The sequence below is a fragment of the Dreissena polymorpha genome, chromosome 15, assembly GCF_020536995.1.
Source record: "Dreissena polymorpha isolate Duluth1 chromosome 15, UMN_Dpol_1.0, whole genome shotgun sequence".
NCBI classification, from domain to species: Eukaryota; Metazoa; Mollusca; class Bivalvia; order Myida; family Dreissenidae; genus Dreissena; species Dreissena polymorpha.
Genome location: NC_068369.1, coordinates 33797412 through 33821530, shown reverse-complemented (window position 1 = coordinate 33821530; position 24119 = coordinate 33797412). Strand labels below are relative to the sequence as shown.

The following is a 24119-nucleotide window of genomic DNA, read 5'->3' as shown; positions in this document are numbered from 1 at the left end:
ATTCTGACAAGAATAGAAACAATGAATGACAATGTTATTGATTACATGGCATTGAGGGATTGCTTAGAAATTTTCTAAATAAATTGTATTATACAGCCCTATTCAATTCACAGTGTGTCTGCTGTCAACTAATCAACTGTTAAATAATCATCTTAAATTACATACAGTGAAAATCGAATGGAAAGAAGAATGCATGCACAAAACATTCTCAACGAAAAATGTAATGAATGTCATAACAGGAAAGTTCAACAACAAAATATCAAATTATATGTTTGTTACATTTTGACAAATTTCGCCCAGTTTCGGGTAAACAGACACAAATATATCTTCTTAAATCTTCATGTTCACTGCCAACACGACTCATTCAGACACCGTGATTGGTTCAGTACATTTATTTTACATTGAATTCCATCCACATAGACACGCTTTTATATTGGTTGAAAAACATACACACTGAAAAACAACGAGAAACCAACCTTGACAAAACGCAGGAATTTTATCCGAAAATTAAGCTTCTAACAATTGCAAAATCTGCCCTACAGTATTCATTGTTATTTAAGCCGATGTTAATTCAAACCATTAAAATCAAAATAAAAACAGTAAATTTTATTCCCCACACTCAACAACCTTGCTGTAGGTTCTACTTGAAAATAATAATATTGGTAGTGGCTAAAAAATTGGTTGACAAAGTACGCAAAACGGTAGTCACAACTTAAAATCGGTTTTTCTCGGAAACGACGTCAGCGCCGGAATAGTCAAAATCGTGTTCCCAGCTACATATAATGTGAATTATGTTTATACGAAGATTTTTGTATTTCTCCGTACATGCCATTGCGTTAATGTGATTAAGACAATTTATCTTGTTTCAAGCATTGAATGAAATCTACAAGCATGTAGCTATGTCCCAAAGAACATGAAGTTAATCTTAAGCGTTCAAAAATTGATAAGTGTTGCTCGTTTGAAATGTCTTCTATTATGCAACAATTTGTTTGCCATTTATAGTACGGTTCTATTACCTTGCACGAGACAATTACCAGTTTTGAATACATTTACCTTTGATGGAAGACATTTCACAGCACGACACAACTTTATCATATGAACGATACTACTAGTAATTTGTATTCCTTACAGGTATTCATTTGTGTTTTTTTTTCATAAGACTGTTTAAGCATGACAAATGGTACAGTTGGAATGCGTTATTTATTTTAAACTACCAGCTTTGATGATGTCTATATAACTTTGATATGTTTGGCACAAATACAAAATGTTATTAGTGTCAATCAGACATAATCTTGAAAACAACTGTACTTACATGTTTCGCAAGGATAGACTAGTAGTACAATACGTGTCATTCCTTAATTATAGATTCGCGTGTTAACTTTTACTTGACTGTTTTTCTCAACGATGAATATAATATTTTAAATAAAGCAAACAATGAAACTTTAGAAACTGCAGTAGTCCTTTATTGAAGACAAGCGCGTAATTACAAATTAAACACATGACACAATATAAAAACATTAAACGTAAACTGATTCAACTAGGTTCACCATCATGGAATAATATTGAGGTTATACACCGTTTGATTGACGCGACAATATGACTATCGTATATTAAATCATCATAGCATGTTATTTAAATTTAAAATGAAAAGATGAATATGCAAATGTCAATCAAATTCGTCTATGTGCATAATAGTCGAGAGAGTAGCATCATCTAGTATAACAACTGATCATCGTAATGCATCTCAGGAAGAAACCATTGTGCATAGTTCGCTTGTATATGCAAATACTACAATGCACACGGCATGTTTGTTTACTACAAATTAATCATTATTACTTATTTAAAGATGGCGATCAACGTGTCCGTTGTCATTGTGTATCTGACAAAGTGCGGGAAAGTAGCGAAGTAGTGCGGTGAATAGATATTAGTACTCTTGCAAAACAATAGTTAACAAACTACTATTCTAATTACTACATTGGAATGCTATCTTACTCCTTACACTAGAAGCAAATTAAGTTGAACTAAAATCTTAAACCTAATTAATACTGAATACATAGATAAATACTGAAATGTAACTAATGCAAAAGGTGTTTTACTTTATATATCTATATAGGATAATGACATTATAGTTTTTACCCTATGACATAACCATGGTATTTTAGGCACCAAGTGTTATAATTAACATTATAAAATGTATATAATATGTATTACATATTTTTTTTTCTCTGTTGAATAACAATAATGTAGAAACACACATGTGCTGTTTTGACTTTGTATGTAATGATTTTCCATTATTTGGCGGTTGTAATGTACCATACACAATGTTAACAATATTATATTACTAATTCGAATTCGTACCGTTCCCGTTCGTTTACCAGCCGATGTGATACACATTTAAAGCACATGGTAACTGTACATAGACATTCAGGGAACACAAGTTACACATGGCTACGTTTTTTCTCTGTTGAATAACAATAATGTAGAAACACACACGTGCAGTTTTTACTTTGTATGTAATGATTTTCCATTCTTTGGCGTTTGTAATGAACCATGCACAATGTTAACAATATTATAGTTTATATGAATAACCACAACTAATTCGAATTCGTACCGTTCCCGTTCGTTTACCAGCCAATGTTATACACATTTTAAACACATGGTAACTGTACATAGACATTCAGTGAGCATTAGTTACACATGGTTACGTTTGCAAGATTTATACGAAACAAACAAATATATGATAACTAGAAAATATTGCCCAATATATTTACCACACATTGTATGCATGTAATAAAGATACTTCTGGAAATTGTTAAAAACATTACACGACCAAGTCTCTCATCAATCATGATTTACATTGGTGCATTGAATTAACATAACACATAATGTATGAGAAAAACTTGGGGTAGGAAATGACGAATATCATTAACACACGTGTACATTGATATTTTATTTTAAATTTTGCACGTTCGATGCAAAATTCAATAATGTTACAATGTTTAGGCAAATTAAGCTAAATTGGACGTACATTTACGAAACCTTTTATTATAGAAAGATGTGAATAAATAAGGAATATACAATATCCATCTTAACATAACATTAGCTTCAACATCGAACAACACGTTTACGATGACAAATAAGCAGAAGAACTAAATAGCTGGAAATACAAGCTATAATTCAAAACTCATCCTTACGTCCATGGGTCTAGTAAGTTAATTAGTTAACTGTATGTTTTTTATTGTGTTTAATAATAAACGGATGCCAGCATAAGTTTGTGGGTATTTATATGGTTGCTTTTATTACAGCCTTGGGAACTGACCAGAGGAGTGTTCGGCATTGACTCAGATGGTGAGCTGTTTACCGTCGATAATAGAGGTGAAAGGTAATACGAAGTGCTATACAACTAGTAATAGTAGCTGTATTAGAAGAACTACTAATAGAAGTCATTATAGGGGAAGAAATATTAAAAGTGTTTGAATACTAAGTTTATGAAGTAAAAGTAACAGTAATATTATCATGTTTAGTGGTGGTAGTAGTATTTGAAGAATCGTGGTAGTAGTAGTAGTAGTAGTAGTAGTAGTAGTAGTAGTAGTAGTAGTAGTAGTAGTAGTAGTAGTAGTAGTAGTAGTAGTAGTAGTAGTCGTCGTCGTCGTCGTCGTCGTCGTCGTCGTAGTAGTAGTAGTAGTAGTAGTAGTAGTAGTAGTAGTAGTAGCAGCAGCAGCAGCAGTAGTAGTAGTAGTAGTAGTAGTAGTAGTTGTAGTAGTAGTAGTAGTAGTAGAAGTAGTAGTAGTAGTAGTAGTAGTAGTAGCAGTAGTACTAGTAGTAGTAGTAGTAGTATCAATAGTAATAATTGGTAGTAGTAGTAGTAGTCATAGTAGTAATAGTAGTAATGGTAGTAGTAGTAGTAGTATTAAGTAGTAGTAGTAGTAGTAGTAGTAGTAATAGTACTAGTTGTTATAGTAATAGTAGTAGTTGTAGTAATAGTAGTAGTGGTGGTAGTTCTAGTTGTAGTATATTGCTTATGTTTGCCCTCATATATCTCCAATAAATACTTCTGTTAAAAGAAGACATAATTTAAGGCACATTTTACATGTTGAACTTTTTTTATATATTAATTAAAGGCGGTTTAAAAGCACGAACAAACTTATTGTAGATGACATTCCCGATTATAATATAGCAGATGGGTTTGATAGTCCATTAAATGACAAAGATCTGCGCTGTAACATTTTTGTAAATCTATAGTAAAATAATGTTATGCCTATTTTGTTCGTATTTTAACGGCCGTCTACTTGACAATTGACTGACAGCATAACTGCATAACAAGCAATTAATTTTATCGAATGTTTGTTGAAGAATATAATTACATGAGACTTTGAATAATCCTTTATTATTGAAAGTAATGCTATTACTTTAGCGACGTGTGGAAGAATGCCAATTTGTGTTGATTACCACAATTAATACAAAATATATTAGTGTGCTCTTCTTGTGCCCATTCATAGATAAACAAGCATTTCTTATCCTATGCTTAAAGGTCATAATGATATACAAATAAACCGGACAGGCAGTTGGGTATGTTATCATCACGATGTAATACATAGATATGCTTATACATCTCAAATTATTCAGGAAAATTAAAACAATGAATATATATATATATATATATATATATATATATATATATATATATATATATATATATATATATATATATATATATATATATATATATATATACATCTGCTTATAATTATTTAATATAATATAAGCACATGTTTCCTTTGTTTATTTTAACTTCTTAAATACTTAAAATATATCTGTCATTGCCTTCATCAGTAGGATAAATACAGTTGATGAGATTTAGGATGAACGTGTTAGATTCTAATTGCATGAAAAATACGCGAATAAACAACGTCTAAGCGAAACAAAATAATAGGTGTTATAAAACTAAATTTTACGTTTTTCTTTGTCACTAGAGGGATGTGAGTATAAAGACATGATAACATATAGTGATGTCAATTACATACTGTGACAACGTCGTTTGGCGGACAATGTACAGGACAGAACCGAAAGTCTTCTAAGACTTATATATGTGTATATCGTTGAATGAATACAGTCATCAATTAAGTGAAGTCATGTGCGTGTGTTTGTGTATGTGCATGCGTGTGTGTGTCTGTGTGTGCTAGTGCGTGGGGTATGTGCCTGCGTTCGTGCGTGTGTGTATAATAGTTTGTATTTTCAAATTGAAAACAAACTAAGAGAGAGCGCAACAACGATTTGAAAAGAAAAATCATAACAATTTAGAAGGGAGACAAGATAAATATGTATTTTTATTTACAATGGTATATTACATCATTTGAACACAAACTACAAAAAAAGAAAACAGAAAAACAATCACCTAATTTAAATGACTTAAAAGTGATACACATAGTCATATTTAAAGAGAAGTACATAATATATTTAATGTTTAGTTGTTTGCTTGCGAGCTAATAAGGTTCATACCACGTTTTGCAAGCCAAATTTGATAATGATCCCAAACGTGATAACTGCCGCATCCGCGCCGAAACAAAGTGTTCGCCATTTATGTCAGAGGTTTCAGTTCTTCCACTATATTCATTTACAAATTGACACGTAATGTGAATATCGTGTTAAATGGAATAGTATGGAACGGATCGTATAAAGAAAACAACATTTATCATTTTTGAAGTATACGTGTCGCGGAAGGGAATGCTAATGCATGAGTAAAATAGTCCACTATATGCTGCGTCTTAATCACGTGCTATTCTGCGCAGCACAGTTCATTCGAAATATGAGGCTATTAATTGATAAGGTAAATAAAAGCACTGCTGATCAACAAGGGATATGGGGATTTCAATTCACTATCGCGCGTCTGTTGCGTAAGCTCGTTGATTGTTGCTGCTAGTACAGCGGGGTTAAATCTGATATGTCCGGGAAACGTTCTTTTGTTCTCAATAGGCAGCGGCGATTTATCCTGTATTCTCAATTGCACCGGTGATAACAACGTACAAGTATAAGGTAACGTTTGTTTTTATTCGCACTTATCATTTTATAAAACGTTGAACATGATTTAACCAATAATTACAGGCATAATATAGGCACAAATGCTTTAAAATCGCTAAAATCGAATATACAAAACTACAAACTATAACAAGAAATATCTTTTAAAAATATATTCGGCTTAAATGCTGCCTTTGAAATAAACTAAGTTTGATTATTTACATTTCTTAATGATTAAATTGAAAACAAAATTTAACTATTTTGTTTGTATTTCACAATTTTGCCTATTCACCGCATGAGTTTATTTCTTCACCATCAATATAATATGTGTAAATATTCGATTAACAGGCAGGTTTCATTCTTCACCATCGAAATATATCGCATTTTCCATTTATATTTGATTTACACGCAGTATTATTTTGACACATTCAAATCTCACTTTTATAGCCGCGTCATGCGAACATGGGTCCTATGGCGTTCCAGCTAGCGTAAATTAAGCCCAACATGCGCATTTGCTAGTCCGTTCAGAGGCGATGATGTCCGCTATTAAAATCACTCAAGATTGTATGGTCTTATTATGTTTCTCCTGACAAGACTGCAAGCTGGATAGGCTGGGTGGATTATAGCTACGATGGGCGCATATGACATAAGACCCATTCTATCATGACGCGGGTCTGTACATATCTAATTGCGTATTGTAAATGCTACATTTTAGCACATAGCTTTTCGATATAAAATTAAATTCAAAAAAAGCAAATAAGGCAAACTGGCAAATTAGGGTAGCCTTTTCAGGCGCTCAGACTTGCTGACGAAGGCAAACATTTTTGGTTAGATAATGATTCTAACGACACGATACTATTTCGGTAGGTTTTGTTTTCTGATCTTGAATGTTCATCATATTTTCTGTGCTTTCAGAGCGTCCTAAAAAGAATATGCTGTTGTTATTTCGTCTGAGCTATCTCTATAAAATAAATAGGATGATAAACAGTGCACACACATCTCGACCTGTGCGCTAAGACACACCCTTTACAAATTGGAATGGGTTGTGTTTATTTCAAACTTGCGATAACAAAACTATAACCTACTTTTGAAAACTGAGTTGCGTCTAAGATTATGCAATAGCAAACAACTTCAGTGCCTTGAACACTTTGATAATTAAATGGTATTCACTACAGAATTTCGTATTGATAAGGTTTTCTGTACACATTTGCATACATTTATAATTACAAATGTACGCGTTGATGTTAATATGGACCTCAACAACAGCTGGATTCATTTAATAAATACGTTTAATGTATTTTTGTCGCAGTAAACGGTAGCATAAGAAAAAAAACACAAATTAAACGGTATTTATACTATGTTATAGTAAGTTGGTTCCTTTTTCCTAGTTCCTTTTTTTCTTGTTTGAACAATGAATAAGGAACTGTTCCTTCCGTATTGAAGCTTAACATATTCGATATAGGGTCTTAAAGAAAAATAATGAATACAATTCTTAAGTAAATTAAAACAAAATAAGTCGAATACATTTACTTTATGTATTACGTTACATACCAAAGTTTCTTCGTCGCGCTTGCATATGATTTCTTGTTTAAACCGAACCGATATTTTCTAATACGAATACTAACTTCACATCAACAAAGCTTAAGCATATAACATCATTTTACAAGTATGTGATATAAAAGTGCAGTCTTGCACATTTCAACATGTTTGCTTTAATTTAAATCCAGTTCCTTTTTCGCGGCTAAATAAGGACGAACGAACCAGTTCCTTACTCATAATTCAAGCCTTGAACATCAATCGAATTGATCCAAAGTTAACCACATATAAATGAACATCATTAAATATATGTTGTATATTTAAAATACTAATTGCAATACATATCTACTTGGGTTAATGTTATGATAATCCCGTTCCTAATTCAGTTTGAAGAAGGAATAAGGAACTGGTTCCTTATTCTTTATTCAAATCGAATAAGGAACTAAAATGTTCTTTTTATAATTTTTTAATCAAAATGAACCAACGAATAAATCAACGCCATTTTTTGTAAATGTAGTACGGGTATAACAAATATTAATTGCAGTACATTTCTACTTTGTTTGAACAAGGAATAAGGAACTGTTTTAAATCGAATAAGGAACTGGTATTTTCTTACTTAACAAATAAATTAATTTTGATAAAGAGACGCATACATCAAGGAAAATCCATGAAGATGTAGGTTATGAATATTATATATATATATATATATATATATATATATATATATATATATATATATATATATATATATATATATATATATATATATATATTGCAGTACATTTCTTCTAAGTTCACTTTTGTAATGATAACCCAGTGCCTTTTTGTGGCTGGATAAAGAAAACGTATCCAGTTGCACTATCAAAAATATGACTAATAACCACCGAGAACAGCGCCATTTGTCGGTTCCCACGACTTTTAATCGTGCGCAAATGTAGAGCGAGAAAACGCGCTTTCGGAGAGAGAAAATCTATTAAAATTAAACGACCCAGTCACAGCTATGTAAGTTTTGGTTTTTAATTTAAAAAAACACACAACATTTACAACGAAATACAGAGGCATTTTGATGAAACTCTTCAGTCTAATAGAGTCACCTTGGTCAATGCTTCCGGGTTCAGTCTCGCTTTATTGTCACATCTTTATTGTTATCGAACTGAGGACAACGCTGTGCGACATATTTGCAGTCGGTGCAAATGAAGAACTGTTACGCTAAAAACGGCGCAGGACTGTTTACCATCGGTAAAGAATCGTGTGCCGAAGTTGAAAGTCGCCGAATGTACCGTTGGTCTGCATGAGCGAGAAAACGCGAATTATAACTAAAACAATCAGACGAAAACACACTTTTACAGCTAGGATGCGCGCTTTTTCCATAATTATTCTAAAATAAAATATAAAAATGAGGCATTAAGAGGAAACTGTTCAGTCTTCTAAAGGCACTTGGACCGCTGCTACAGGTGGAGTCTTTCTTTTATGATGACGTGTTGAAATTATTTTTCATGCTTAATCATATCCCTTTGTAACTTTTTTTTCGTATGAAAGCGGAATGAGATATCTAAAACAGGTTTGTGTTCAGCTATCATATTGTCTTGACCAAAGTTCATGGTCAGACAAGACTTCAAGAACTGTAACATTTATATAAATAGCATATCTTACATTGAACATCGCGAATAATAACGAATATAAAGATGTGCTATGCGAGAATGATATCATTTTAAGTATGCGAAATTATGGTCCCTGAATAAGAAATAAGCTGTAAGGTTAGTTCTTTATTCGGACGCCTGTATTTCGGACGATCACTTAAGGATATGTTATATTTTAGATGTTTTGTGTGTTATTTAAGCTTGATTATGTTATACATACATATTCTGTCACATTTCATTTTATATTTTATTAAACGATAAACGATGAAAACAAGAATTATGAAGAAGATAATGAGGAAATGATATTGCCTTACTCGAATAAAAAAATAAATTAACCAAAGAATACTTAATGTCAATGACAAATATGGTATATACAGGTTCGAAGTGAAACAAATATTTATTGCAATATATTTCTACATATTTTTTTATTAAATAATTACACAGTTATTTATTCAGAGTGAATACAGAATAAGGATCTTGTTCCTTAATCCTTATTCAAATCGAATAAGGAACTGGTATTTTCATACGAAACAAACAATTAAAATGAACATAAGAGACCAATTAATCAATGAAAATCATTTTAACTTTACGTTTGGTATAAAAAACATTTATTTCAGTACTCTACTAAGTCTCATTTAATGATAACCTTGTTCCATATTCGGATTGAAAAAGGAATAAGGAACTGGTTCCTTGTTCCTTATTCAAATCTAATAAGGAACTGTCATTTTCATACTAAACAAAATATTAAAATGAAACAAAGACACCCGACAATCAGTGAAAAGTATTGAAAATGTAGGTTGGGTGTCAAACGCATTAATTGCAGGACAATCCTACTTCGTTTTATTTAATGATAACCTAGTTCCTTATTCTGATTTAAAACGGAATAAAGAACTGGTTCCTTATTCCTTATTCATATCGAATAAGGTACTGTTATGAATTACACAACAAATAAAATGAAATGAACCTAAAGACCGATGCATAAATGAAAATCATTTAAAATGTCGTTTGGGTATCAAAAAAATGTATTGTAGTACATTTCTAATTTGTGCTTTTCTGCGTAAGGATAACAAGTTTTTTTCTTGGCACAAATTAACCAGGTGATCTAACTTCGGAGCAAACTGCCAAAATAGTTCCGGTTTTAAATAATACTGTTTACATTTATACAGTAAAATATTCATGGCCTGTTGGGCTTTTTAAACAAAATATTTTTAATTGAAAGTGACACGACCGGTGTAATAAATAACAGTGCCGATACAATTGAAATGAATGACTTGTTCTATATGTTGACCATTATTTGTCCATTTTGTATCTTTTCAAATTGTACCCCTATTGCGAAACACCATTATTTTTGTTTTTGAAGTGTTTACATTCAGCCCCCAATAATTACAATAAAGGTTAAATTATCTAAACGTTTCTGGACTTCTTCAGGTGAATGGCCACGTCATTCGCTTATAGCAATACAATTAAGGAAATGTCGTCTATTTTTAGGCCAGACATGGGATGATATTAATTCATTTTGTCCAAGGATCGGGAACAATCCAGGAACTAAAATGTCATTTAATATATCACACAAATGATTAGATAGAATATCAATATTTTCTAGAAAATATTTATCTAAAATAAAATCGCTACCAGCCGCTTTATTACGTTACAATATTATATTACACATATAATAATATAATACATATATGGATCAGAGTTGAACTGTATTGCATAATACAATATTATAATAATAACATGCACATTTCACTTTGCTTTTAAGACACTTGCACTATTTGCAAGGCTACCATTTAATAAATACCTATTAAACATTGATCGTAGTTTCGAATATATAAGTATGTGAAGCCGCGATAGGACCCATTTTATGTGCGGGACATTGATATAATAAATGTGTCATAACTACCTGATTCAGTGCAAAAACTGTATTATTATGAATTTTCACCAAGAAATATCACCCGATACGGTTCTGGTTACATTGTTCAAGAGGCCTTAGGTTAACAGAGTTGGGCTGTGCGGGCAGGACGATGGTATTACTGTTATACCACTTCGTAGATAAATAACATGTATTTAAACGGCAGTAAATGACGTTTGGCGTGTGAATCCGAAATTCATAACCGACAATCAAAACGCTCCTCGGATTAACATGCGGTATTTTCAAATCATAATATTTGCGCGGTAAATACATCATCTTGAAAGGGTTCAAATTTGGTACAAACCCTCTACAAAATAAGCGATTGGTCGTTAAAAATGGTCGTGTTCAAACGGAATACATCATCGTGTTATTATAATAAGCGTTTTCTGCGGAGATATAAGCATATGTAGGTCCACTGTACATGTTTTGGAAGGTTTGGAAAGATAACATTAATTTCGACTATTTGGTAATCAAAAATGATTAAGAACAATCCAGGATTTAAACTTCGTTCAAAATTACTGTAACACTGCCGTAATGACCTGTATTAAAAAATCAGAATTGTTTTGATATATTACCTGTTACTGTAATCCGTTTTAAAAGAAACGGACACGCCATTTATTTTTAAGTTATGAATGGTTGTGAACTCATAGAACTAGACCACTGTTACGCTAGTTCTACTACTTCCAACTCAAAAATAAGCTTTAGCTTTTATTAACATCGTGGTGAAGTGTTTTTAAATACTTCTATCTCTAATATTTATATTTCATGTGTAGAGTTCTAAAACTGATTCCATGCTTTTGGGAACGAATCGCTTTTTCAACGATGTAGAAATAACTGATAAATAAAGTTCACCGTTCTTTTGAATGATTAATGTTTAGTCTTACGTATTAAACTTTAAACACAAAAACGCCTACTAACACTATGGGTGTATGCATAGACAAGATGATTCGATCATATCATTGACAAAATTCGGGGTCAGAAAATAGCGCTTTCATAGTAAGAAACATAAATCCTACTGTTCTTATATGTATCGCCGGTAACGGTAATCGCCGATTTAATGTCTAATTTAAACGGTTGGCATATTCTGGCACTGCAACAGTACGTTGCAAATTAATCATGCTTTTATATTAAAGCCTTTATGAAGTGGTTATAAACTAGATTCTGGACACACATCTAGTTTTATTTAAGTCGATTTGCATGGTTACATCATCAGAGTTAATGGTACCTTACCGATACTTGTAAATGAGCTTAAGTGTCTAAATCTACTAATGCACACACACGCATACACACACACACGGTCATGCAGGCACGCACGACCGCACGCACCCGCGCACACGCGCACACACACCCGCATACGCAAACACACACACACACACACACACACACACACACATTATTTGTATTATGACAATTTAAGAAAGTGCAATGCACTACTCAATGAGATGAGATTTGAACTCCATTCAAATCATAATTGCAACACACATCACTTCGTACGTACATACAATCTAAGTCTAGTTACGTTTTACAATTCAGTAATATAATCAAAGGACCATCAGAAAAAATTTGTACAACGTTGGTTTCATATTTTAGAAGCAAAATTAAAACTGGTGTCGGTTCATCGGAGGCTGGATTTGTCACACACCGCTAAATATTAACACAATCAAATAGTGTGTCAGTCAATCACACGTTAACTGGAACAGTCAGTCAATCAATTCACATTTGAACAGTCAATCACTTACATGTTATTCGCGGAGTCAATCAATCATTCACATGGTCATGCTCTCAGTCAGTCAGTCATGCACACTTCTAACAGTCAGCCAATAACTCATCTGCACACTAAACTATTTTTCAGTCAAACACTCCCATGTTCAATCGCGGAGTTAGTCAACCCCTCACACATTCTGACAGTATGTCAATCGCTTACATATAAACTCTCGCTGCCTGTCACTCACAAATTCGAACAGTCATTCACTCACAAGTACCTTCGCATAGTTACTCATTCAATCACGAGGATATACGAATCCGAAAAAAGTGTAACAAAGTTGTGCAAGTCTGCAGGAAAAATATCGAAATTGCATTCATAGCATTTGTTTATGAGGTTATATTGGATATGATTGCTTATTACATGCTCTTAAAACACAAAGAACTACACTTATTGGTAAAATATGAAAATATATCTGAAAACCCAAAATTATCTAAAAGTGTGTATACATATGAATCTCTATTTTGAATTATTGTAAAGGTCTACATGACATAGTTTTAATAATAATAAAACGATCTCTGTAAAGGGCTATTTTACTTTATTGGGTTCATTATTTGACACAATACCGTGTAGTGTACCCCTATGTATTGACAGCCTGCTGTGGTCACAGCGCGGCGATCATTATCGGAAGTGATCAATTAAAACAGATGCACAGGAAACACTGCATTAAACTATCTATACGTCCGTTTAGAGAACATATTACACATAAAAAAAGCATATGATGAGACCCTTAAGTTAATTAATTGTCAAAAATTGTTCGTGTCATAGTAGGTGTGTGTTTGTTTTGGTATGCTGTCTGTTTGTGATGATATGATTTGTGTTTTCGATGAAAGTATGTGCGTTTGCTATAGTCTGCTGAGTGTTTGCTATGGTATGTTGCGTGTTTGTCATGTCATGCTGTGTGCTTGACATGGTATGTTGTTTGTTTGTTATACTATCTTACGGGTAAATCTAACATCTTGTCCTATTCATTCGCTATTATGCTATTTTGCGTTAATTCCATTCGTAAACGTCTGTTATTTGACAAGAACCATAGAATAACATTAAACACGTCACACAGCCGACTATGGCAAACACACACCAAATCATCACAAACAAACAGCCTACCATCACAAACACACATCATATCAAAACAAACTCACAGCATACCAAAACAAACACACAACACACTAGTATAAGCACATATATGATTCGACCCGAAATCATTTCAATGAAACAGCCGATATATCAATAGTCAACGGGCGACAGACGAGGTGTTCCATAATTCTTGCACATGTAGACCTTCTATCATACCAAATCCTAGGGTTTACGATCTGGTGGAAATAATGCATGTCCGTTTTATTTATTTAAACAGCAGATCAAAACTTTGTATTGATTAATTCAATTATAAATGTCTTAATGCAGTGTACGTTCCACGATACAGGATAGCGGGATGATGGAAGTTTTGCCGCTTCATTTATTCATGATAATTTATGCGATTTATTATTTTATGTTTTGGCTGAATATATCATTACATTATTCCGATGTTAAAGACCTGGTTAATGAAATACCATGATGGACTGAATATTCCTGCATAACACCAGTTTGTATAATATGTATGAGAGTTTAGGGCAAATGCGTTTCTGCTCGTAATCTCATGAAATTATTACCGAACTTGATATGTGATTTACAAGAGCTGGTGTTTAACAGAATTTTATGAAATTGTATTTATGGCATTTAAATGGCTGTGCAAGATGCGTTCAGTGAACTAATACATTAAGATTTTTGGTTTGCAGCCAGTTTCCTTGATATTATTGTTTATATTTAAACAATATTATCCGCCTTCTATTTGCATTGATATAACGTGGGTCTGAAACAAATTTCACTGATAATATGTTCCGCCCTATTCAATATATGTCCTTCTTTTCGTCCCTTCATCTTTCGTCCGTCACATTTGTTTCGTTATCGCTCGAGATCTCAGACACTGATGATCCGAAAATGAATAAAATGTGTATTCAGCATAGGGTGGAAATACACATCATTGTTAGGTCGTTCCGGCTATAATATTGTGTTAATGCCCATTACTTATTTATATGTCACTATTCGTTTGCGCGAAAGCTTAGACACCCATAATACGAATTTGACGAGGTTTAAGACGTAGAATCTCAATATAATTGATATCATCGCTGTCAGGTTGTTCCAATAGTGTTCATTACGTTTTTGCCATTTGGCTATAAAAATGTTTTTTGGTTAAACATTGTTCGTTTCCGCACAAGGTCTTATTTAATAATGATACAATTAATTTAAAAAAGAATATTTACTTTCCTCTTTGGCCGGACACGCGCATAATGTCAAATCAGTTCATTCCTTTCCATTTATTTTTCAGTTACTATAGTCATCTAATATAAAAAAAGTCTTATTGAACACAATTTACATTTAGTCATGTACATCTAAACTTATACTTCTAATATATTTCTTCTAAGCATTACTTATTATTTTTTCGGTGATTACGTGGCTGAATAATCAATAAAGAATCACTTTCGTCTTCCGTATTCAAACCGAATAATTAACGGGTGCTTTCTAAAATGAACAATATGCCTGTGCAGAATGCCATAAATCAATTGCTATTTAAATAATTTAATTTACATTTACGTTAAGTCAAATAATACATTCTAACAAATTCACCTAACTTAAGTTTTATATATGGATACATAGAAGGTTTAGACATATTTCTTTCTGCATAGGTATCAAAGGTACAATACATGTAAGTATGGGATTTAGAGAACTAGTATCATGTTTTAGTGGGGTTTTTCTTGCGTCTTAATACAGAATACAAAACTAGATCTGATTTATTTATCAATGCACCGGCTTAAATCAGAATTTTAACCATGTCGACTGTTAATTTAAATACATATATGACTATAGGCAAATACAAAATATAACAAATGGGACAATTAATGTTCCATTGTTAATACGGAATGAATTTTGGAGTTTCTCTCCTAGGGATATAATTTACACATACACTTTTTATATAAACAATAGTTAACGCTATGAATAAGAAATAAGAGTGATACATATCTGAAGATTTAAATAATTGATGATGTTGGGTGTGTTGGTACAGTGAATATGATATCAAACAGAAATAGCTACTCATGACCATGACAGTATGTATTGGGTTGTAAGGACAATCGACTGGTTCGACTGATAAATGTGTTGTTCTCGTCCGAGTCCAATTAGTAATTCATGTTAAATGATTGGGTTCTTGTTAAGCAGAACAGTTTAGTAGGCTGCGAAGTTAAATATCATAATCATAAACGAAATCGTCATATATGTATATTGTTATTACAGTTCGCTGATATTGAACACTATTTTATCTGACGAAATCACATATTATTTTAATTTCTAGTCTGGAAAAACAGCCGATGTTAGCAATGGAATGGCTCGATCTTGTCCACGAATATCTACTAAAGGAAATGAATTTGAAAATGCTAAAACATATTGACCTTTATTTCGAACCGTCTTCGTCTATAAATCGAAAAGTACTTGTATTTTAAGATGCTGTAAATAAGAAGCTAAACATAGTCACATATAGACGCGTTCAGAATTTTTCTGCATTAAAAGAGACCTTTGCTATGAAAGCATAGCATGGTCAAAAATATGTTTGGCATATTTGGCATTTTAATTATTGCCGTTTGAAAAAATGTAATGTTTTAATTCGGCTTCGAAGTTTATGGTATAGAAAGCAGTTTATTTAAAGTGACAACCGCCGATTTAACATACAAGTGTGCATAGACTAGGTTTGAATTATTGCCAGCTAGGTATAAAAGAACCTATTTGCTAAGCCTATATTATCAACTAGCACACTGTTAATCTAAATTCACAATAATCTACTGTGTGATTAAACATGTTCTGTCTGTCTGTCTGTCTGTCTGTCTGTCTGTCTCTCTGTCTGTCTGTCTTTCTGTCTGTCTGTCTGTCTGTGAGTCTGTCTGTCACACTTTTCTGGATCCTGAGATAACTTTTAAAGTTCTTAATATTTTTTCATGAAACTTGAAACATGGATAGATGGCAATATGGACATTATGCACTTCATTTCATTTTGTTCCTACGTCAAAAATTATGGTTGCTATGGCAACAAATAGACTAGAAATAATGCTGAAAAAGGTGATTGTCTATATCCTGCGATAATTTTTAAAGTTCTTAATATTTTTTCATGAAACTTGCAACATGGATAGATGGCAATATGGACATCGTTCACGTCATTTTATTTCATTCCTATGTCAAAAATTGTGGTTGCTATGGCAGCTAAATATAATAATCTGAAATGGTGGAATTTCTGACAATGGTGGAGCCGGTAGGGGACCATATTGCTTGACAATAGCCTAGTTTTCACTGCCATTGTGGCTATGATTTGTCAATGTTTAATTTTAGGTCGTCACATTTGATTTATGTCATAAAGAATTTCAAAAGTTCTATAAACTTTTTTATTGAGGTGGACGTTGAACCCAGCTTCATTGACGAACGTTTATGCTCAAAGTGACGGTAGCACCACAACTAACGCATTTACTGGTAGATATGCTGTCGGCGACTTGGTGCAGATCGGCAGTGATCGAGAGAAGGTCATTTCTGGAGAAACATTATTTTGGGAGACCTTTTTAGAGCCGGTTAGTTTACATTTTTAGCAGACATAAAACATAAAGAACACTTCTCAACCACATTTCTTTAATATAGAACATATTTAAGTCATGTGCACAACAGTAACAGTTTTGAAAAACAAATAGCTTGATTTGTAAATGTAATGTTCCTTTGCTTGAGGGCGATATCATCGAGCGACAAATCGTTCTTTATAACCAATACCAAGCAAACTTCCGTAACAAATTTCGATTTTACCACTTCACGTTTGAACCAGCGCTATGAATTCTGCTCACAATATTTATGCTTATGATATCTCAGCTAAGTTTGAAAATGCGTCGGGTCCGTTAGAAAACTTGTTACCAGAAGGCCGCACAGATGAGCATATATTTCAATATTAAGAACTTGTGCACACTATAAAAGTTACATCGTTTTTAAATCGTCGCTCAACTTGATCAAAACATGTTATCTAATTATGTCAGGTCCATTGAACATTTGGCCGCCCTGAGGTAGGTATGGTACATTCCTTTATATTGCATTAGTGAACAAGTGTGAACATTCTAAAGTCACGATGCTTTTTTCATTATATGATAAATATTTCATACCGTGAATAACGGAATAACTACATAAAACAACAACTGTTTCGTTTTGTTCTGATTTCATGTAATTATTTAGAAATGTTATTTTTCTACCTTTATTTTGAAAATCAAGGTACACGTCGAATATCATTTTTAAGTGATTCCTGTTTAACTTACAACTAATCTTCCTCATCGCATCGAAACACTGTGTTTTACAATTGTTTCGGCTGAGTTTAAAAATGATTCCAGTTATGTGATAAAAACGTCGCTGTTAGATAGGTGGGAGAGGTTTCCTGGGACATGTGTATCTATAGTGAAACCTGCTCATAAACATTAAGTTGTTTTGAGGTGTCAGGACAGATTCTTCAGGGCTATAGCCCTCGTATAATATACAATTTGAGTACACGAACATTCGTACGCATCTGAAGACTATAAGGTGATTTTAAGAAAATGCAAGTTTTGGTTTTACCGAATGAAGCACAATAATGACTCTTTGTCAATGTTTTCCAATATTAATAGATAAAACGTCATTAATGATGTACTTGTTTTAGTAAATGGTGAAATTACGATACTTTTTTTTCGTTTAATACTAAGTAAAGCAACCCGAACATCATTATTTATGTTTTTATACTTTGTTTTAGCGTGGATACTACTTTAACTAATATTTAGGTGCTAATGTTTATGTGGATCGCGCATTGTTAGATTGATACAATATATGTATGTTTGGAATCGATACGTATTAATAGGATTTAGGTAACTGCGCTTTCGGATTATTTGAAAATTTTGCAAACATGACGTCTGTTCATATCGATAATAATAATAGGGTTCGAACATTGAACAATCCTTGAACAAGACGATTAAAATACCAGTGGTTTAACACTCACTGTTTTACATCCACACATCCTCATAAGGCGGCGCTTGCATTATTTTGCCAAAATAAAAACAAATGCCTGTACTCCGAATCAAAATAATAAAAGCGAGTTATCAAAACACAATCTTGAAATATTTTTTTTCACCACGCAGTAATTCCGGACACTTCATCATTAATATTTTTTTTAACAAATTAAGTTATACATTTCACAACTCCAAAAACATAGATGCGTACATACAGTTATGTACTAATTTGAACTGAAACAAAGCTCTTTTCCAGGTCCATAAAACGATGTGTATGTTAGACCATTTTATTTCCATCATTTCATGTTGGCAGCATTTGATTAACATATGTATATGAATGACGAATATTCTATTAAATTAACTAGCGTTCATTATATCGTACAGTGAATCAAATATTGTTTAGTTCAATACAATTATAACAAATAATTAAACGTCAAAACTGACACCTTTACGCGTATTTGTTGCCGAACAAAAAGTGTGTATATGTAACGCATGGAGTGTTTTTTTCAAAAACGTTAAATCTGTCACTTTCACTTCGCAGCAACACAATATATAAAATAAAACGTTTGCAGAACATATACTGCAAAGGTCCAGTCTGGCAATGAGATGAACAACAATACTTACCCACAAACAAGGGTATGAGTTCAACAAATATCGGTCACTTAAGGTATATTCATTATGAACACTAGGAACTATTTGTTCTCGGTATATCTTATGACTAAGTCGATTCTTTCTTATTTACAGTCTGGCATAATGTACATATTTGAAAGGTTTGTTGTTATTTTTAGAATTGAACCAACGTTTCATGTCGCCCTTCACGTAATATGTCAAAATTACGTCCAATAATCAAACGTAGGCCTTTGGCGCTTTATGCCACACGTGGAGCGCTTGGTGGCGCGTCGAATAGCTCTTTCGCGAAAGTGACATGTTAACAGATTTTCGTATTTTGAAGATATATTAATATTTTTCAACGAAAATCCGAGTGAAATAATATACAATATTTGCCATTAACGGGTGTTAGAACCCCAGAATTCTAGAAGCAAAACTGTACACTTATCACTTCACCATGGAGGCGTTGAAATTTGTTTTTATAACGATGTAATATAATAGTGCAAAATCGAGGATAACACGAACTTTACATACTATTGTCGAGCTACCCAAATTCGTTAGATACACAATTTCATGACGTCACGGGTTTTCGTGTATAACGTGAACATCCATTTTTACGGCGAAGCCCTATGGCGATTTCTTTACGTATTGCCATTAGCCGTGCATCGAACGATTGTTTGCAGAAATGCGCGTTAAATAGGTTAAATAACCGTGGTTGTATTTTTGCACAAGCAAAATAGCCACTATTGCCAATGCCCTGTATTCAAAATAAGTTGTTGTTCAATGCCCAGCAATGACAGCTGTAACCTAATTACCCGTCAGCAAGCCTAAGACTTGGTTGTTGTGATCGAATGACGACGCTCTTTTAAACAAAACCACGGTAAAAATAGTAGGATTAAAAACAATATGAAATTTTAAGGATTTGTACATAAGTAAACATTTTAATAAATTGGAAATTTTACAAGTTCACTGCTATGTGCACAGCATTGTGATATTGTTCTATAAATCATTCAAATTCAGACTTAACTCCAAAATATGTAATCCAACTATTTCAGTACACTACGTATTTTAACCAATCTAAAACCTATCTTTAAACAGACAGAAACTGTTCCGAACCGGTTTTAATTTGTTCCTGATTTTCCTTGTCTCGAGTGGGAGAACTATTCTAAGGAGCTTTCATCTGCTGACACAGAAAATACTCACGGTCACAGCTTTGGCACTTTTGAAAACTATTGATATGTCTGGTATTAGTATAACCCGAATTAGTGTTTATAGAAACCACCAAGTAAATGATATTAGCTAAACAATTGGTGTGTTGACATCTTCGAACAGTCCTGTTCACAGTTTGTTTACAAATAATGTCATATTCAACATATTCTCACAGCTATCCATTAATTGGGTTTTAACATTCAAAGACCTATTCATAAATGTTTATTTGTAGGTTTTTGCATTATTTTGCAAGTCATGCAATTGAATGATTGTTATTTGTATGCCCTGTATCGTCAGTGTGTTATATTGTTTGTGTAAAACTCATTTTACTAAATTGTCAAGAATGTTAATGTTATTTTTCAATCAATGCGAATGAAGATATTTAATCATTTATCTGCTGTGAAGTTGTGTTCACGAACAAGCTGAGTTTGATATTATTCCGGGTCGTCGAAAAACGTGGCCGCCAGACGGCAGGTCAATTTTCCTAATATAGCTGGAGTAAAACTATGTTTCATCTGTAGAAGTCACATGTTTATTTCAATGTTGATTGCAGCTTGACCAGGTATTGTGTTCTTATATTATGTAGGCCGAGTTTAAAAATGATTCCGGTCTGTTGAAAAACAATTCTGCCAGACAGTCTGACAGTTTTACTTATATGGCTATAGTTAGCACCATATGAGTCCCATGTATAGACCAATCTTCATATAAAATATTATTCAGTGTTAAAACGTGGTTCCATTTCGTTGAAAAACATAGCCGCCAGGGCGCGGGACATTTTTCTTTATATGGCGATTGTGAAATTTTGTTTATAGTTTACAAGTAACATTTTTAGTAAAATCTTCATGCAAATTTGTCAGAAGAGTAGTTTTTCACCGATATTGCAATTGAGTCATGTGAACTAAAAATATCTTTTTAATAAGGTCTAAATAAATAATGAGCGCTTCAACACTCTAGACTTTTAGTCAAATCTTCATGAATCTTGGTGAGTATATTTGTTATAATAACATCTTGGTAGAGTTGAAAATTGTTTTAGTCCATTGCCAAACTTTTAACATTTGTTATGATGAAAACCTGGGCGCGATTTTTTTTAAAAAGGCCTTAGTCTATTGAAATACACAGCCACCTACAAGGGTTTGGGTGGGTTGCCTTATATGGCTATATTTAAACCTATTTAACTTATTGAAGGCACAGCAAACGTAACATACGGTATGGATATTATTCATACAGCAATTAACTATTTCAGACCTTCGGTCGAATTGGTCTCATAGTGCAAGTGAACGATGATGGACCGCTGATCAGAGTGCACGGTAGATACTTCATGTACACGGACGAATCTGTTAAGTTGTTGCCGAGAGGTAAGTAACAACATTTTGACGAACATATCAGATCCATATTAACTAAAAAAAGTTTAATAGAACAAAGTTTGAGTATATTTTAGTTCTTTATAAACCAGGTGATGTGTCAAATGATTTTCGTTTTAATGTAAATATTATAATTCATTTCTCATGTCCGCCATGCAATGGTAAACTTCTGCCCTGACTGATATATATTTTTTCAGATTAGTACACATGATCACCACGTTTTGCATTAAACAAGCACGCCTGTTAATTCTTACGCCAATATTGGTCGGGTATGTCATATTGAAATAATTGTTCATTTGCATCAGTCGGTATGTATTTATGACAAAGACCCCTTTGTAACACCTAGTGATCTCTTTCGTCATCCCAGGCCAAAACAGCGCGCCATTGGCTCTTTAAACTATATACACCCGTGTTGCTCGTGTGTACTGACTGTACAGTGGGGTTAACGATTTTGTTCCGGAATTAATCTCTTTATATCCCTAAGAAATAACCCTCATTCAGCCGATTATTAGGGATTAATCTGTTTTCACCCCGTTTTATCCGAATTCATCTGTATTAAACCTTTTCCAGCGGTGTTTAGGGATAAATTGCGATGAATTAAGCTCTTTTAGGGATGAATTCATCGCAAGGGATGAATTCATCTCTTCAAGGGATTAATTAATCTCTACGCATGCGCAGTCGATAGCAGCGGGGAATACGGATGAAAAGGCGGAGTTAATCACTGCCGTAAAGAAGTAGGCGGGGCGTAGACAACTATTTTTAGATGAGGATTTATTTCGGTCGGTTTTATGCATAACACAATTTATTTATTGTCTACCAGTGCACATTAAGGTCTCATTGGCCATCGTGTACTGGTATATTTTTATCAAAATTATTTCTTTGGTGAACACCCGGCAGCCGAGGTGTTTTTGACCAAATTTGACTCAAAATTAAATATTTTCCCCTGAAATGGCAGTAACACACACACGCAAAATACAATTGATAAGCTGCATACAGCATATTGTTTCATAGCCTGAAATACACGTCATTTGTAAACTCAACACAGAATTTGTTTGTAGTAACACCGAAGAATCGAAAACGAAACTGTGTGCGTTTTTAACACGGTACAAGTTGGATTATTCGTAATATTTGCCGTGCTGCAACAAAGATTCGTGTCATTCCGGCAACAGATATTTCAGTCAAGTGATTAAGATGACGCATCTTACCGTTCTAATTTTATCTACACATGTGCCGGCATGTGGTGTCACAGGCACACCAGTAAACGCTTAATAAAAAATGGGGACATCCACCTTGAAGAGAATGCGTGTGCGCCTCTATCGCAGATTTGAATTCAACATTTTTATTGACTTTCTAATATTATGTGTCCGTCAAAAGTGAAAGCAGAGTGTGTTTTCTTTTTATAGATACATCTAAAATTTATATATTTTATTTGGAAAATTTAATTAAGAAATAGATCAGTTTAGGAATATAAAGGACATCGCCGGGACAGTTAAACATCAATAAATCATTTTTTGTTCAACCTTTAGTTCTTTATATTAATTTCAAATTGATACTTGATTAAGAAACATAATTGCAATTTCAGTTTATGGCAAAGGCAGATATGAACTGTTCAATAAAAAGTGTTCCACGGCTTGACATTTTTCAAAGTTTATCTCAATTTAAATGAAGAAGTTCAGCAGATATTTAGTGGAGAAACCTGTACCGCTCTCTTTGCCATTGAGACTAACAAAGAATGTACAAGATAATTATTCGCATAAATGCATTGGTATCAACGAGCATTGTATAATATTATCAAGCAAACCACATTACATTGAAGATTGATTATTTTTTGCCTAAAATTAAAGTTAATTTATTTTCATTCGGAAGTCATGCTATGCTGCTTAAAGTACAAAAAGATGCATAACTTAATTAATATTAGGCAAAATAAAACACTAGGTATTTGCCATGATCCATATGAGTCAAATATATACGAAGAGTAAGAGCGTAATCGTG

General features: G+C 33.1%; 1 protein-coding gene across 1 annotated transcript in view; it reads left to right on the top strand.

Annotated features, from left to right (window-relative positions):
• The window catches only part of LOC127859681 (uncharacterized), a 306342-nt gene that overhangs the window by 219885 nt on the left and 62338 nt on the right, over nt 1–24119 (top strand). The window contains exons 6-8 of the mRNA XM_052397187.1: nt 3306–3382; nt 17337–17508; nt 22010–22121. Coding sequence (XP_052253147.1) covers nt 3306–3382; nt 17337–17508; nt 22010–22121 — 361 coding nt within the window. The remainder of the gene's footprint in view (nt 1–3305; nt 3383–17336; nt 17509–22009; nt 22122–24119) is intronic.